Source organism: Puntigrus tetrazona, unplaced genomic scaffold (genome assembly GCF_018831695.1).
Source record: "Puntigrus tetrazona isolate hp1 unplaced genomic scaffold, ASM1883169v1 S000000373, whole genome shotgun sequence".
Lineage (NCBI taxonomy): Eukaryota > Metazoa > Chordata > Actinopteri > Cypriniformes > Cyprinidae > Puntigrus > Puntigrus tetrazona.
Window position 1 is genome coordinate 938,209 of NW_025048028.1, and position 17,208 is coordinate 955,416.

Genomic DNA, 17,208 nt, shown 5'->3' on the forward strand with positions numbered 1-17,208 from the left:
TTTATATCTACAGTGATCTTTATTATACTCTGTTCTTGCTTACAATTTCAAGCCTGCATTCTTCGCTGCAGCTCCAATGCTGGTGTTGAGATACTTTTAGCCAGAGAGCTCTGTGTGTGTGTGTTTTTGTGCACATGTGTGGAGGAATGCGTTATCAGGCCCAGCCTTCCTGTGGTTCCTAATCCTCCGTCCCCTTCCCCAGCCCCCAGCCTCTTTCTCTCTCTCTCTCTCTCCGTCTCTCTTTCTGTCGCTCTCTCTCTGTTTGGCAGCATTCTCGGCTCTGGCTTCAGCTACGTGGGGGAGGGTAGGCCTAACCATGTGATCCAAGGCGCTCCCCCATTTGGCAGGCAGACGAATTGTGGATTTTTAGACAGGCGGTTTCCCAGCTAGTATTTAGCTACCACTGTTCTTACTGATGCACTGGGATTGTCCTTCGTTTGAAGTTGCTGGCTCTTAAGCACTGTCATGTTAGATGGAAAAAAAAAAAGGTGCAAATACACTGTTTTGTTGAAGTTGTTTCTTTAGTTGTGTTTTTCAAATTCAGTGTTGCATTTTTTTCTCAGTGTTTTTAAATGTATTTTTTTTTATCTTTATTATATATATTTTATGTTATTACTTATATATTTATATTATTTATTACTTATATATATATATATATATATATATATATATATATATATATATATATATATATATATATATATATATATATAATTGTTACCAAATATAATAAATAATAAATGTATGTTTTTCAATTATATTTCAATTATACACTGTACTTTTTCTCTTTGTATTTTAGCATTGCCAAATTTAATACATTAATTAATAAATACCCTTTGATCTAATAAATAACAAATTTATATTTTAATTATTAATAATTATTTAACTTATTTTAAATACTGATAGTATTTATAATTATTTATTTTTATTATTGTTATTATTAATAATACTTGCATTACCTTAGTTACATAACAATAATAATTATTATTATAGTTTAAAAGCTAGTTTTTCTTACCATTTATCCAAAACTAAAATACAGAATCATGATAAAAACAAATAATAATTGTTGTTGTTGTTATTGTTATTCAACATTTATTCAAAACTACATTTAATTTGTGACCATTTTTATATTTTAGTTTTGATTTATTTTATTTTTTTAAGTTTAGTTTTTGATTTTCATTGTTATATTTTAGATTTGTTCGTACAAATAATTATGTTTAATCGCCAGTACTAAGAACACTTGATTTCCATAACACTAGCAGCACCAAAAAGGTGAAAATTATTTTCTACTTGCCTTCTATTGTTTGGTTAAACAGGTAATCCTGTTGCAAACTCACACCTTCAAGCCAGAGTTGTTCATTTCATTTGGTGCCGCTAGTGATGCAGAAAACACACATTCTAGTTTCAAAAAGTGTTAAAAAATGCGAATTCAGGTGCAGAGCGATAGTCCTTTTTATCCCAAGTCTCGCTGGTTCCTAGAATACTCTCTTAACCTGTGCTGTGTTTCGGGTTCTGTCCTCTAAAAGCGCAGACCCTGTACAAAGCTGAATCTGCACTTCATTTCAAGAGCGCTGACGCACAGGCATTTCTCCGGCCTATCAGAAATCAAAGGCCTGCGAGCTTTTGTGTGGCGCTTGGCAAAAAAGCAGAGGCGTTTCGTGCCTTTAACGGTAACACCCCTGCGGTGCCGTCTTGCCCTGCTGTCCCAGACCGAACGGTGCTGTCGGATGGGTGCGGGAAGAGACTCTGTGTCTTTGACGCGCCACGAAGGGTAAAGAAAGTCAAAGCGAGGGAAATAGTACGAGAAAGAAAGGATGGCCCACGTGTAGGAGGAATTGGAGAAAGGGAGGGAAGCCCAGCAGGAATGGGTCACTGCAGGCCAGGGGTGGAACTAGAGGAAAAGAGAGGAGGGGGCTAGATGGAGCCCAGGACTGAAGAACAGTGTGTTCTGTTCATTCCAGGGCAAGAACTGTTTGTGCTGTTATCCGTCACACAGCGAAGGGAAAGCAATAAGCAAAGATGCTGAACCGGGTTATTTCACAGCACAAAATAAGACCTAGTGCTTCGAGAGTGTGCGTGTGCGACGGTTTGAGCAAACCTTGGCTCGCGGTAGCGCTTGCCACGTGTGTGGTGTTGGGATGTTTACTTTGGTGTGGGGGTATGCTTTAAAAGACCTCATGTTTTGAAAGTTTCCAAAAACTTGATTTCTGTTTCTCTACTGGGATGACTGACTGAAATTTTGATGACTCATCTTGCACTCAGGGGCGTGTGCAATTTTTTTCATCCAATCGGATGCTTTGTAGAATGAAAATGTTACATTGTAGCAAGCTGCGTGGCTGTGACTTAAAACTTTGTTATAATAGGAAATGTCAACACAGGAAAGCATGCGGTGTTGAAGCTACATCGTGGGGTCTTTAACTGTGTGTGTGTGTGTGTTCCTCGCTGGCGCCGTATCGTGTTTCCAGAGTGGATGGATTACTGTTGTCCACTGTTTGAATAGATGCTCCTTCACTGAAGGATTGTTCCAATATGAGAGATTAATGATTAGAGGGGTGGGCAGCGCTGCACTGGGCTAATTAAACGCCATTAATGCTCGTCACTCAGCGGTTAATTAATCTGGAGAGCTGTAAGGTAATGCATTTCATTGATACCAGCTCCAGAAATCAAAAGTAGTAAACAGGCATTTTGGCTTGATGCAGAGAGCTGATAATTGTTACTGGCCTTTTATCAAATCTAGAGATATGAGGCTGAGTTATTTTGCCCTGCAACAGTAAGAGATCTTTAGCTTTTGCTGTCTTCAAATTGAGGCAGTGAATTTTGCGAGGGCAAACACCACTTACTTTTTCTTTTATCAGACTATCGATGCGATATACAGTAGTCATTTGAAGTGGATCAGAAAAGCTCATCAAAGTAGTCCTAAAACAAGAACGCTTTTAGGTTTTAGTGCAACTTTGATGAAAGGTTTTTATCCACTTCAAATGTTGACTACTGTGTATAAATATGTACATTTTAAAGCAATTAATTGGATTAAAAAGACATTTTTCAGTTTATTGAGATTGAAATGTAATCAAATCATAATGAGCTTTATTGCAAGAAATGTTTACACATACAAGGAATTTGTTTTAGTGAAAGAAGCTCCACAGTGCATTGCGAGCTTGTTTAAAATTTTGTAAATGTATTTTCGTTTTTTTTAATCTTCTGACATTTTTAATTACTTTTTGCAACCATTGCAGCTCATGCTATGGCTTTTATTTTTTTAATGAAAATATTTAAATTTTATTTTAACTGATTATATTTGATTATTAGTATTTTTAATAAAAATACATATTACATTTATCGTAATATTTTATTTTTCATTTATTTTAAAATAATTTTCTAAATAACTTTTATAAAAATTTATTTTCACTGTAAAATGAGGTTCATGCCTTTCTAACTACTGCTGTGGCCACTTTTCCTATAATAAAATATTATGTAAGTTACATTATACATGCAATTTACTGATTACTGATTTTATTATTGCTATTTTATTTTAATTTCTTAGATTTATATTTTATTACTATTCTGAAATAATTATTGGTTTATATATATGTGTGTGTGTGTGTGTGTGTGTGTGTGTGTGTGTGTGCACATATTAATCTATATTTAATATAATCTGGATATTTTGAGGTGAATTATTTTGGTAGTGGTGAAGGGAGTCTTTTTTTGGTCTTCTTATTATGCATTCGTAGTTGTAAGAACATGCACAAACCATAAGACAAATCCTTAAGTACACCATCACAACAAGGCTGAAATCAGGCACGAGTTTAATAAACGGCTCTTTACATGGACGGAGCTGGTGTAATTGCTAATGAAAACGGCCACGCGAGCATGTAAATATTGCTAAGCCTGCTTCAGTCAAGTGGTTATCAAAACACGACAATGGAGGATCTCATTTTGTCGCTGCCGCCCACCTCCCTTTCTCATCCTCCGCTCGATCCTCTCATTATCGCTGTAGGTGAACCTCTCTCTGATCAACTCTGTCACTGCTCTGAGTGACTCTTCCTGCAGCCCCCCTCGACGCTGCCGCGTTCATCCACCTTTCTTTTCAAGCTGTGGGGTGTCTGACCTAAATCTGTAAGGAAGGAGAAGAAAATGGAAGCGGAGAGGGATGTTGAGGGGGTGGAGAGAGTCTTAGGGGTGTAGGGGGACTGACAGCCACTGATGTTGGCGGCAAATTAGCATGTGCGCTAATCAAGCTTCACCCCTGAGAGCGGAGACAGACGGAGAGGCAGTGGGGTGGGGTGGAGGGGGTCTTGTTGTCATTATTAACGTTGTACAATCTAAACGCACAGGCACAAAGAAGCACCCTCTTCGGTCGGAACAAGCTCCCTGATGACTTAAATAATTGAGCGGGGTTGAAGGCGTTATCTTCGCAGAGGGCTCGGATCTCAAAGCGGTGGCGGCCATGAGAACCGCCGTGTTTCCACATCTCTTTTCTTTTTGAAATCAAATCGTGCTATAAATAGCCCTCGCTCCCTCCCTTTCTCCCTCCTTCCCCGGCTTCTCCCGTCACCGCGAAGACCGCGAGGATCCTGCAGTAAGACGTAGCGCTCGGGTCGTCCACCGCCGCGACCCTTCGCTCCGTTTTAAAGCCCAAGCTTTGCACCGGCTTTTGTCTCGGGTGCTGCAGTCTCGAGATTCTCTCGACTGCGGTGCAGAAGCCCGAGAAATGCCACATGCTGTCAAGTCTTGGTCCTTTGTGTGCGGCGCTGGCTCCTTTTTAAACCGTGATTGGTGGAAGGGCTCCAACTCGAGGAAGCGATTGCAAAACCCACCCTATCAAAGCGCATGAAAGATGTGCTGGCGCAGTCAGTTGTTGATTAACCCCTCGTGCCTCTGGGCAGAACCGCAGCCAGCCGAGAGCCCTCCGAATGAAATTGGTTAAAGCCACTACGGCGGCATTGCACGTCTGCCTCAGTGAGTCACAGCGGAACGGAGCCTTTGTTTTGATTGAGTGCTGTCAGTCTAACGTGTCTCCCTTTCTTCATTCCTTTCTTTCTTTTGCAGACTGCCTGCTAGGTTGAGGAGATTCGGGGTGTCCCATAGACCCCTAGCTTCCTCCGATGAACCCCATCAACTCCATGAAACCTGCCCTGCCTCCAACGCCACACAGGTCAGTAGCTCCCTGCGCGTCAGCTCGCTGCAGCTGCGAGTCAAAGTGTGACTCGCACCCACCGTTTCCTCTCTAACGACATTCTGAACTCTCAAACTGACACCTGCTTCCCTGAGCGCTTCACCTAACTGTCTGAACCCTAGCGCTGATGTTTTGATTCTTGATTTTGCATCCTTTAACTACTATTAGGGAATAACTTCAGTGAAGCAACATGTTTTTATTGTTTTGCTGCCTTATCTGGATGGGATTAGCCTTGGTGTGCGGTCTAATTGTGTTGTTGTTTTTTTCTTTTATCAGGTTGTTGTTTTCGGTCTATTCTAAAGTCTATTTGAAGGAGTGCTTTATAGTTATTTGGAGAGAAAAACATTTCCTGATGTTACACTGTAGGTGAAGTACCAGTACATCTGTGGGTTTTCTGTAGATTCCAAGTTCAAAAGTTCTTTGGAATTTTTTATTTAGTTCTGTTTGGAACCTTTATTTTTGAAGGGACACTCAAATTGATGAGTATCACTTACTCACCCTCATGTCATTTTAAACACATGACTGACTGACTTCCGTGAAACACAAAGGGAAGTGAAGCAAAAGGCAAAGATGATGTTATGCCTAAAATGAAAGTCAACAGCAGTATAAATGGCATGTAAATTAAGTTGTTTTCTATTTAAAAAAATTATTTTGCAATTTTGTATTACATGTTAATATATGACATGTAAGATATATATATATATATATATATTTTTCATATATAATTGATATTACACATAATATAATATAACCCTGGACCACAAAACCAGTCCTAAGTAGCCCAGGTATATTTGTAGCAGTAGCCAAAAATTCTATGAACATATATATACAATTCTATGAGTATATATATATATATATATATATATATATATATATATATATATATATATATATATGCATTTAATATATTTAATATTCACTTTTATTATTTGAAAAAAATTCTGCATGGACATTCCGTGTTCATGTGTTTTAACCAATTAAAGGAATGACATGAAGACATAATTAGCTTGGTACTTTCAGGTAGAGCTTTCATAGTAAGTTGGTCGTTTAAATAGTTAGTATATGATGTTCTGCAGGATACTGTAGGTACATGTACTTGGCACATTTTCATGAGTTTAACTGATATTTGAGCACATAAAAGGAATTATGTTGCTTTAGAGCCGATAATGAAGCAAACAGTCTGAACATGTAGAAAAAGTGAGAGTTGGCGTTTCGTTCTCTCATTGCAGTACACTGAAGATAAATCGCCCGCAGTGGCACATGCATTGGGCCCCAATCTAAATCTTCGCGCCCACACCTTCTCCTCTCATTTACTGAGCTCTCAATCTGCATGATTGTTAGGTTGGGTTTTTTTTACTTTTTGATTGGCTGCTTTGTCTCTCGGCTGCTGATTGGCTGCTGCAGGATTTGGCTTTGAAACCACAGTTTCCTGTTTCAGAGAGCAGGGGTATCTGGTGGTTTTCCTGCAGAAGAACTTTAAGAGAAACCTCTGCCTCCTATGGAATGCCTCTAAGCCACCGATAGTTGAGTTTGTTTATTTGCCCCGGCAGTGCAATGACCAGCCTCAACGAGCCTTTGAGCCTTTGTTGGAACCTCAATATCCTGTGGGCTGCGAGCCAGCGGATACTTTGCCGCAGGTCGAGGTGGAAATGTGTCAAGAAGAGGATCTCGGCTTTCTTCGAGGGCTTTAAAGAGAGGAGTCTTTCATGTGGCAGTTGGGGTTGAGGTGTCTCGGGTCAGTTCGGGTGAGAAGCTGTTCAGAGCCAGTTATCACTCGATAAACCCTCGCAGGTTTAATTTTCTTGATACAGTTGAGCTGTTGCCGCTTGGATAGGTTTTACCTGGAATGCTCCCATTCGGTGTCCAAGGTTTTTGGCACCCCTGCCAATGAGTAGTGACCTGAGATGATTTACTGGCTTTTAAACTGTATTTTAAGTGTTTAAATCTAATTTAAGTCACTTTATTGAATATATTGCAGTGCATCACAGTATTACAATTAAATTGCTGTTGATACTGTGACAAAAATAAGAGCATTTAGAGGGCATTTAACAAACTCAAGCTTTTGGTAATTATACTTATTTAACTCTCAAGATTGTAATATATAAATATGTAATATATATATATATATTTATGTTATCTCTATATATTTTTAAATATGTTTAAAATAGTAATTTATTTGTGTGGTGTTCAGCATAATTATACTTTTTGGTAAAAGCTAATTTAGGGATTCTTTTGATAAATGGAAGGGTCAAAAGAACATCATTTTCTAAAAATAGAATTCTTTTAGAAAATTATAAACGTCTTAACTGCCACTTATGATCAATTTCATGCATCCTTTTTGGTTTAAAAGTATTAATTTCATTCCAAAAAAAATAAAAACCCTGACCCTGAAACTTTTGAATGACAGTGTCTGTTTTCCTTTGGTTTTGCATTTACGGCGACAATAAAAGATGCATTTGGCTTCTTAGCTGAACTTCTGATGATGAATTATTCAAGTTGTTTTGAAGATGCATGACAGTCACTGATGGTTTTTTCCACCATTTTTTTTTTTCTTAAAATATGATTCTCTCAAGTCACTTGGACTTGCAATGTTGAGTGTTGTTTGCATGTTATGGTTTGACCATGCATTGTTACAGTTCATAAAACATGTTATCTAGTAGTTTTTTTTTTAGTAGTTCCCATCTTTTTTGTCCTCAGTGGAACCATTCTAAATCAAGACCTTTTTCCCAGTCCCTAAAATGCAGATTATGGTGCAAGTTTTGATGGTTACCTGATAGTTTAATGTTATTCATCTGGAGCCATACATGTGCACCTTTAGCCCATTCATGAGGATATACACCATATATAATAACATGAATGAAAGGCTGTGAAGGGAAGATGTACCTTAGTAGTCTATTTAACAGATCTCACAGCTTTAACTTAGGTCTAATCTTTACATGCTTTCCATAGGAACGGTGAACATAACAGTACAACTGCTTCACAACATTCATCTCTCACAGCCTCGTTGTCATTCAAGTCAAATTAAATATGGCGTTGACTCCAACTATCCATGTTTCCCTGTTCTAATCAGCGTGTGATGTAGTTTGGCTAATTATGGAAATATGGCGAGCGATTATTGAGAGCGATCTGGTTTGATCCAGTTACACAGAAAACACTAGATACACACACACACACACACACACACACTCTTACTCTCTCACCCCCCTCTCCCTTGGCATCGTTACTCTTTCCTGTCTCTAAGTGACTGTGGAGTCGCCATGGAAACATTGTGCCGAGTACCTCCAGAGCATGTGCCTGTGGCACGTCTGAAGTCGCAGAAAGATCGTCTCTCTCTCTCTCTCTCTCTCACACTCACACTTCACACCATATGCTGATATCATACCAGCACAAAAGACGTAGATGGAAAATTATGTGGATAATGCAAGGTGGATCAGTGAGAAGTGAATTAAGGGCGTTTTACACAGGAAGCACTCAGATGCATTAATAACCCCGGTGTCCGTGTGTTTCTTTCTCTCCGCAGTGACGCCTCTTACCCATATGATCCTGTCCCCTGGCAGCAAGGCCCCAATCAGCCTGCCGGCTCCCTCTCTGTGGTAACCACAGTGTGGGGGGTAACCAATCCTTCACCCAGCCAGGTAAGAAGGGCCATACGCCACGATGATGTCACCAGCTTGTTTACCTCAAAGAAAGCACTGCATGTTCCAGGGATGTCCTGCTCATGTCTGCTTCTCAAACAAAACATTCTTGTTGTTTTCAGTGAATCAGCAGATCCAGTTAACAGGCCATTTAGTATCATTCAGAGCTTTTGTTTAATTGAGAAATACTTGCAGTAATTCATAAATATTCATTACTTTAAACAATATCAATTAATTGTCGGAAATCACATTTTAAATTTAATTATTTATTATAATACAATTGAAATGTAATTAATAATCAAAACATTGTTTCTTTTGGTCACGTCTGACTCAGTCCTATATCCTACTTTCCAAACCTTTTTAAAAATTTATTCATTATGCAATTAAGTATTTCTGAATTAAACAATTTGCTTTGTTTTCCTGAAATAATTCAAGTAAACACTAGGTAATAATACAGACAAAAGAAAAAAAACAAAAAAAAAAAAAAAAAAAAAATATATATATATATATATATATATATATATATATATATATATATATATATATATATATATATATATATATATAGCTTGTTAATGTATAAATATATTGTTATAATATATATTATATAAATGTAAACACATCATATAATGCATATAATTGCTAAGAAAAAATGTCCAGTTACGTTCATGACTAATCAAAAACCTGTTGGCAGGTTTTTGGTGCTCCCATGGGTCCAGGCGGAAACTCAGCTGGTGGTCACATGATGCCTGGCAACAGTCCGGGCATGAACTCCCCTCAGTTCATGAGCCAGCAGGGCTACCCCGAGCCCAACAAGGGCTTCATGCAGCAGGGCATGTACGGACGGCCCAGCGGGGGATACCCGGCCGGGCCTGGATATGGGGGCAGGTGAGGAAAGAAATATTGTCCAGTGTCTGTGAGGCTGTATTTAGACTCTGCTCCTCGTGGGAGTTGCGTGACGTCAGGCAGCCAGTGAACGTCAGCGCAGTGGGGGCTGTGTGCGCTGTAACGTCCCTCCCCTGCGCTGACTCACAAAAACACACGCACGCTGGCGTCCCTTAAGATCAATTTGCATCGCAATAAATCTTGTGAATCACTGACTCGGAGCAGTCAGCGTCCCCCTTGGCTCGCCAGACCAACACCTTGCTGCCACGACAACGTGAATAATCAGCTCCACTTACGCCACATTCTACTATTATGCCGGGTCACGTTATTCAGCAGCTATTTTGTGACACGCGTGCAGTGCAATACATAACCTTTCGTCATGACCAATCTTCTTTCTTTCCTCTTCAGTTACCCGAATAACGGAGGGGGTTCCCTCGGGATGCCGCCCCACGGAGTCCGCCCGCCCACCGACTTCACCCAAGCGGCTGCCGCTGCTGCCGTGGCTGCAGCCGCTGCTACGGCCACGGCCACGGCCACAGCAACTGTCGCTGCGATACAGGAGAAGCAAAACCAGGAGCTAAACTACGGGCCTGTAAGAGACTTGAGTTGTTTGTGTTCACATTAAGTGCGGTTGACCTTTGTGACTGTGAACGGCATTGAAGGGAAGGTCACTGGAATAGATCTCGCAATGCTTAAATGTTTCAGTGATGAATCGCGTCCCCTTGTTTAATATTTGCTTTTGCATTCTGGTAATCTGATTGGTGCAAACTCTGCTTCAGCTTTTTGGCTGTGCGTGTGTGTAAAATGCTTTGCACTTCAGCAATTACTATCCTGTGTGACACACAGTAACCTCTGGTTTCGTAGCGCTCAATTCGCCCCCTGCTGGACGAAGAAATATGAACAAGCATTGATTCCAAAAACATGGCTTTAATTATTGGCAAAAAAAACAAAAAGCAAAGTATTTTCCCCTCGTTTTTCCAGCAGATTTCACATGCCGCCTGTCTGCCCGGGTTTAGACGGCAGACATCACGGCCACACAGGACTTTTGATTGTTTACGGTGGTGACCTAGTTGCCGTTTCCCTTTCATGCCCAGGGCCTGACGGCCATAAGTCACGGCAGCAGGCACGTCTCCAGCCATTGTTACCCAGCTCTGGTTCTGATGGGTGTGGATCTTTGTGTTGTTTTGCCCTGCAGATGGGTGGTGCTTCCTCTTACAACACCCAGTTCCTGTCGCACTCCGGACCTCGGGGCCCACCCGGCATGGCCCCCTCTGGAATGGTTGGCTCCAGACCCCCTTCCATGGGACCCATGTACCCACAGCAGGGCCAGAGGTTGCCGCAGCATGCCGTCTACCCTGGAGGCCAGCAGGGTCCTCCACGCCACCAACAGGGCCTGAAGCGCCCCTACAACTCTGATGTGAGTGGAGATTCAAGCTCACCAACTTGATCAGTTACAGTAGCTCTGTTCCAAAACCTAAAAACCATATTTAAAAAAAAAAAAGAGTTTTGTCTGACAACAGACATGTTTTCTGATATAAAAGCAGCATGTGTATAATTTACAGATGATTATGATGAGCTCATGGAAAGTCATCCAATATGTTGTTTGTAATTTATTTGATATTATACGTTTTCGGTTAATAAAGACCTCATTGATTTTATTGTATAATGCACTGTTATATAATAAACTGTGCTCATGAAGAAAATAAAACCAGAATACAGATTATCATAACATATTGCATCATTGCAAAGCTGTGTTCTACCAAAACTAATTGTATGTCATGAATTTCAAGGGTTTTGGCAAGGTTTTTTTAGTTGCTTCATTCGTAGTGTGTTCTAAGTCAGTCATTTATGAAGATTTAGGACTTCTTTCAGTTCGGGTGGTGCCTGTGTAGGCTGTGGATCACATAACAACTACAACATACTGTTACAGTGTTTATCACTATTTTGGATTTGTTGTTTTTATACATTTGGTTTTAGTTTTTTTACTTTCAGTAAATGTATTTGCTTTATTATTAATTATCAATATTAGTTGCTTCTTATAGTTTTAGTTAAGAATAGCGACACTGCATTAGTGTGGTTCCTTGCTATTGTGTTTAAAAGGTTGAGATAACATAACTAGTTGAGTACAGTTAAACTAGATGTTGACTCTTCAAAACTACTTTCTGTAACATAAATCATAACATAAATTTAGACAAAAAATTTTATCATAGTGCTAACTATCCCCTTGCAGGGATTTCCGGGTCAGCAGTACGGTCCCGGGATGGGAGGTGGGGGCCCGTACCCAGGCCAGCCAATGCAGTACCATGGCCCTGGACCACAGAGGTCCGCTCCTTCCCCGTCTTACCCAACCCACCGAATGCCCCTCCAGCAACCCAATATGGGCCAGTATCCTGCAGGACCAGGAAACCCCAACCAGTACTACAAGGTACAAAGATCATGGCTATTTTTGCTCGTGCTTACAGTTAGGATTTGGAAAAAAACCCTGAGTATTAAACTTCTGCATGCTATAAATGTGATACCTCAAATCGAGCTGCTTGTAAAGACTTGAGCCACCCTTGTAACCAAACTTAGGTACTTTCTAAAACTTGTAATCTTATAATAATATTGTATTTCTAGCTGTATTTTCACCTTGAAAGCTGTCAGAAAACGTATGCAAATTGCGACACACTGCAAGCGGCATCATGTTTCCCAAAGAACAGGTTCCTTTTGTCCGTATTAGTGACAAACAGGCTGCCGTTTTTTGGAGAAACACACCTGCATTTGATACTGACAAATACGGCAGTGAACTTTAAAGAGGCAACTAGTCGTGAAAAGATTTTTTGGAAGTACCAGTGAAAGGCGACCCAACCTGGGTGGCTTGAATTCCGCGCCGGGTTTGGAATTACAGTGGTAGATTATCACTAATGTCATATCGCTGCAGTGTGCACGAAACAAGTGCATGCTTAAGCTCCATTCTAAAACCCGGTGAGCTGCCTATAAAGTGTAAATGTAAGATTTTACCTTCTTTTTGCCAAATTTCTAAACCATGTATCTCTGTGGAGGAAGCAATCCCAGAACGCACTGCGCCAAACCCCCTGTAATTATGCTTAAGCGGGGTGGACTTGCTATGTTTAAAGCCTGATGTTGAAAGCTGCTTGTTTGTTTAGCAGGCGGACCAGTTTAACGGACAGGGCAACAGTCACAGCAGTCTGTCCTCGGGAGTTTCGGGAGCTGGGTACAGCACCTTCAACCAGGCCGCCGTCAACGGGGTTGGTGTTCTCTCTCGTATGCATGTGTGTTTGTTGAAACGTGAGTCGGTAGGAGCTGCCTGTTAATATTTCACCATTTCGTGTGAGTGCTTCGACTGGACTTTGGCAGCCAGGGTCCAAACTCTGCTCAGCTGAATGTGTTTTTTTGCGCAGTATCGGTTATGAAAATCTGACCGTAAAGATAATCTGGAAGCAAGTTGTAATGCCTGCATACACGCCTTGTCTTTCACAGCCTGGACGTGCGATGCCAGGATACCCCAGCTCCCCTCTCCCAGGAAACCCCACTCCTCCCATGACCCCCGGCAGTTCGATGACCCCATACTTGTCCCCTGGCCAAGACGTCAAATCGCCCTTCCTCCATGACGTCAAGCCCAACATCAACTCTTTGCAGCCCCCTACAGGTAACACTCAAAACTGCAGGCAAGACAACGCTCCCCTTCTCCTTATCTCTGGAATGTGTTTAGAATTCTCTGTGATGTAAATGGAAATAAAAATGGTTTGCTATCACATTAACTGCTTATCGCATTGAAAACATGTTTTTCCCTCTTAAACACCTGAAGAAATTAACAAAACTTCCGGCAGATATGAAATCTAAATGATCAGAACTTTACTGGCTTTATTGTGAGCGGTTTATCTGCGTATATTGTTCCAGAGAAACGAAAATGTTAGTCTTTTTTTGTGCGTGCTTTGCACTTAAGCAATTACAATCTTGTATAAAATTTCATTGAGTATTTCATATAGTGATTTGCTTAACAATTTGAATCACGTCATATAAAGACAAGTTTATCAAGTAGATTGCTGGTGGATTCAAAGTGTCGTGTCAAATGCCTTTTTTTTACTCAAAAAGTGTATACAATACCTAAATTAAAATAATTCTCAATCAAATAAATTAAAAAACTTCATATAGAGATAGTGTTATTATTTACATACTACTATTTTTTTATCCATTTTTAAATTGGGTTTTATTTTAATATAATCTTGAGTACTTTTATCTTTTTATTAGTTATTTTTTTATTTAGCTATTTATTTGTTGTCATTTTAGAACTTAATCCAACTTAAACTAAATTAGAAATGTCAAACTGTTTTTCATTTAATACATATATTGTATTGAAGATTTGATTAGTTTTATTTATAGATAATAACAACTCTGCATTGGGAGTTTTTTTTCCGTATGAGATATAAATGAAAGACGTGTGGTACCTCAGTAACTGAAACTCTTCTGTCTGTAGGAAACCCCAGTGATGACCTGCGCCTGACCTTCCCTGTACGGGACGGGGTGGTGTTGGAGCCCTTCAGATTGGAGCACAACCTGGCTGTCAGCAACCACGTCTTCCAGCTGCGAGACTCCGTGTACAAGACCCTTATGATGAGGTCAGACCATTTCATGCCTAGTTGCACTTCAAGGAGTCTTTGTGTTCGTCAGTGTTGTCATATTTAACGTGTGATCTGACCTGTCATGTGTCTAACAGGCCTGACCTGGAGCTGCAGTTTAAGTGCTATCACCACGAAGACCGGCAGATGAACACCAACTGGCCAGCATCGGTGCAGGTGAGCGTCAATGCCACGCCTCTCACCATCGAGCGAGGAGACAACAAGACCTCCCACAAACCCCTTTACCTGAAGCAAGTGTGCCAGCCGGGACGCAACACCATCCAGATAACGGTCACGGCCTGCTGCTGCGTAAGTACAGAGACTTGCATCGCACATTTTCTTCAGAAAATGCCTGTTTAATTGCGAACATCCCCGCTAATAAGAGTTTTATATTGGTCAGAGTTCATTTCCTGTTTCTTTTTTCCTCGCAGTCTCATCTGTTCGTGCTGCAGCTGGTTCACAGGCCGTCTGTGCGCTCTGTGCTTCAGGGTTTGATGAAGAAGAGGCTCCTACCAGCGGAGCACTGTGTCACTAAGAGTGAGTGAACAATTTTTTTTTTTAAAGAAATGTATGCTTTATTTACCAAGAATGCATTAAACTGATCAAAAGAGACAGTAAAGATATTCATAATGCTGCAAAAGATTTCTTTTTCTTTTTTTTAATGCTGTCCTTCGGAACTCTGAGAGTCTTAAAAATAATTTTGCAAAGCTATTAAGCAGCACGGTTTTTTCAACATTAAAAATATTGAGAAATGCTTCTTGAGTAGCAAATCAGTGTATTGCAATGATTTCTGAAGGATCATGTTATACTGAAGCAATGATTCTGAAAATTCAGCTTTACATCACTGAAATAAATTTAATTCTTAAATGTATTTATATAGATAACATTTATGTATTAATAGCATTGCATCTCTGTCAAATAAAAGCAAAAAAAAAGACTCGTTCTGCTCTGTTCTTCCGTAGTTAAGAGGAACTTCAGTAGCGGTACCATCCCAGGAACTCCTGGCCTTAATGGTGAAGACGGTGTGGAACAGACGGCCATCAAGGTGTCGCTCAAGTGTCCGATCACCTTCCGACGCATCCAGCTTCCTGCCAGGGGCCATGACTGCAGACATATACAGGTGAGGAGGCCTGTTGCTTGAATCACGTGATTAGGAAAGTAAATGTCTGTGGTGATTAACGTCTTTGTTGGTGCACAGTGCTTCGACCTGGAATCGTACCTGCAGCTCAACTGTGAGAGAGGAACTTGGCGTTGTCCTGTGTGCAAGTAAGAACCTTTCTCATTTTGCAGTTCATTGCGATGGCATTTTTGCTGTTTGGCAAATTATAACAAATGTTAGAATGAATATGCATTTCTCGTACTATATATTATAATGATGCCTAAATTCACAATTAACAATTTTAATATTTACATGAATGATTTTAGTCTTTTTTTTTTTTTGTAATTTATTTAGGCAAAATAGCATGTCATATATATATATATATTATTGTTTATAATAATATGAACTTTTAATATATAATTTTATTAATAAGATAAAAATAATTAATTAACTATTAATTTACCTAAATAATATATTGTGCATCAAGTGCATTTCTGAACATGTTATTTTATTATTTTATTACTATTTTTTTTTCAAACTTATCTGTTCTTTGCAGTAAAACAGCCCTTCTGGAGGGGCTAGAAGTGGACCAGTACATGTTGGGCATTCTGATCTACATCCAGAAGTAAGTTTTTATATAATCTCTGTGATTGCAGAGATAATGCAGAGATCCTACTATTTTTAGCTGTAAACTGCGTGTCCATGGACTCTTTCCTGACCGTGTGACGCATATTGCACACAAAAATGGCAAGAGCTGAGCGAAAAAGGCATATTCAGTAAGATTGGCTGGCATCTACCCAATTTCCCAGAGTCGGAGTACATAAATTGTTGTTTGCAAGTTCCCAGGCTGTTTTAATAAGCATTTCAAAGTCAGAACTGATTGCCACTACTTGTAGTATAGTCTAGTTTGGGTCGATAAAAATTGGTTTCTGTACTTAAGGTTTAAGATTTTTGGCCACTGTAGGCTAGTTCTTAAACTACTTTCTCCTTGTGTTTAGTTCGGACTATGAGGAGATCACCATTGATCCAGTGTGCAGCTGGAAACCGGTCCCAGTGAAACCAGACCTGCATATTAAAGAGGACCCAGACGGTCCTGCCCTGAAACGCTGTCGCACCCTGAGCCCTAGTCATATGATCTTGCCCAGCGTCATGGAGATGATTGCAGCTTTAGGCCCGGCCTCTTCACCCTATCAGTCTATGCCACAAGGTGGCAGCAGCAGCACACCTGATTATCCCAGCCAAGGTATGCGTCTCATCCAACTATAAAGGGCTCTTAGTGACTACCAAAGCATTTATAAGAACACGAAAAGGTTTCAGTAAGGATTTCAGTCAAATACTCCATTTTAAAGGTCATACAAAGTAGAGTGTTTGACAAAAAGCATTGATTTATGCAGCTGATTTACTAATACATGTATTTCAGGTGGCTCAGGGTATTCCAACCAACCAGGCTTCTCGGATTTCCCTAACGCCCCCGGCACACCGACCCTGGGGGAGTTTGCCTCTGGGCCGCCCCCTCTCTCTTACCAGTCTGATCTGCCGAGTGGCCTCCTTACCCCTGAAAAACCTGTGGGACACCCAATGTCAGGACAGGTGAGCTTTCCTGTTTCTACATTGTCACCAAACGAAATTGATAGTCTCTCTGTCTGTTTCTATCCATTTTTTTTCAGTTTTACTATCCTTTAACCAGTGATGTCATGGTACCAACTTTTCTATATTCGGTACCCATACCAGTGAAAATCTAGGTACCAATTTCAGTACCAAAGCAAAAACAAAAATATGCTCATTAAAAAACTATTT

At 40.2% G+C, this 17,208-nt stretch overlaps 1 protein-coding gene across 3 annotated transcripts in view; it reads left to right on the forward strand.

Annotated features, from left to right (window-relative positions):
* The window catches only part of zmiz2 (zinc finger, MIZ-type containing 2), a 41,113-nt gene that overhangs the window by 19,638 nt on the left and 4,267 nt on the right, over positions 1-17,208 (forward strand). Inside the window, exons 1-17 of one of the 3 annotated variants that reach the window (XM_043231512.1) lie at positions 4,933-4,956; positions 5,047-5,152; positions 8,694-8,808; positions 9,503-9,696; positions 10,102-10,285; positions 10,889-11,110; positions 11,924-12,118; positions 12,840-12,941; positions 13,174-13,342; positions 14,171-14,312; positions 14,411-14,621; positions 14,744-14,849; positions 15,275-15,432; positions 15,511-15,578; positions 15,968-16,036; positions 16,410-16,654; positions 16,832-17,001. In XM_043231512.1, coding sequence (XP_043087447.1) covers positions 5,103-5,152; positions 8,694-8,808; positions 9,503-9,696; positions 10,102-10,285; positions 10,889-11,110; positions 11,924-12,118; positions 12,840-12,941; positions 13,174-13,342; positions 14,171-14,312; positions 14,411-14,621; positions 14,744-14,849; positions 15,275-15,432; positions 15,511-15,578; positions 15,968-16,036; positions 16,410-16,654; positions 16,832-17,001 — 2,400 coding nt within the window. In that variant the 5' untranslated portion in view covers positions 4,933-4,956; positions 5,047-5,102. Of the gene's footprint in view, positions 1-4,932; positions 4,957-5,046; positions 5,153-8,693; positions 8,809-9,502; positions 9,697-10,101; positions 10,286-10,888; positions 11,111-11,923; positions 12,119-12,839; positions 12,942-13,173; positions 13,343-14,170; positions 14,313-14,410; positions 14,622-14,743; positions 14,850-15,274; positions 15,433-15,510; positions 15,579-15,967; positions 16,037-16,409; positions 16,655-16,831; positions 17,002-17,208 lie in introns of those variants that run through there. The other 2 variants (XM_043231511.1, XM_043231514.1) reach the window with 2 other exon arrangements.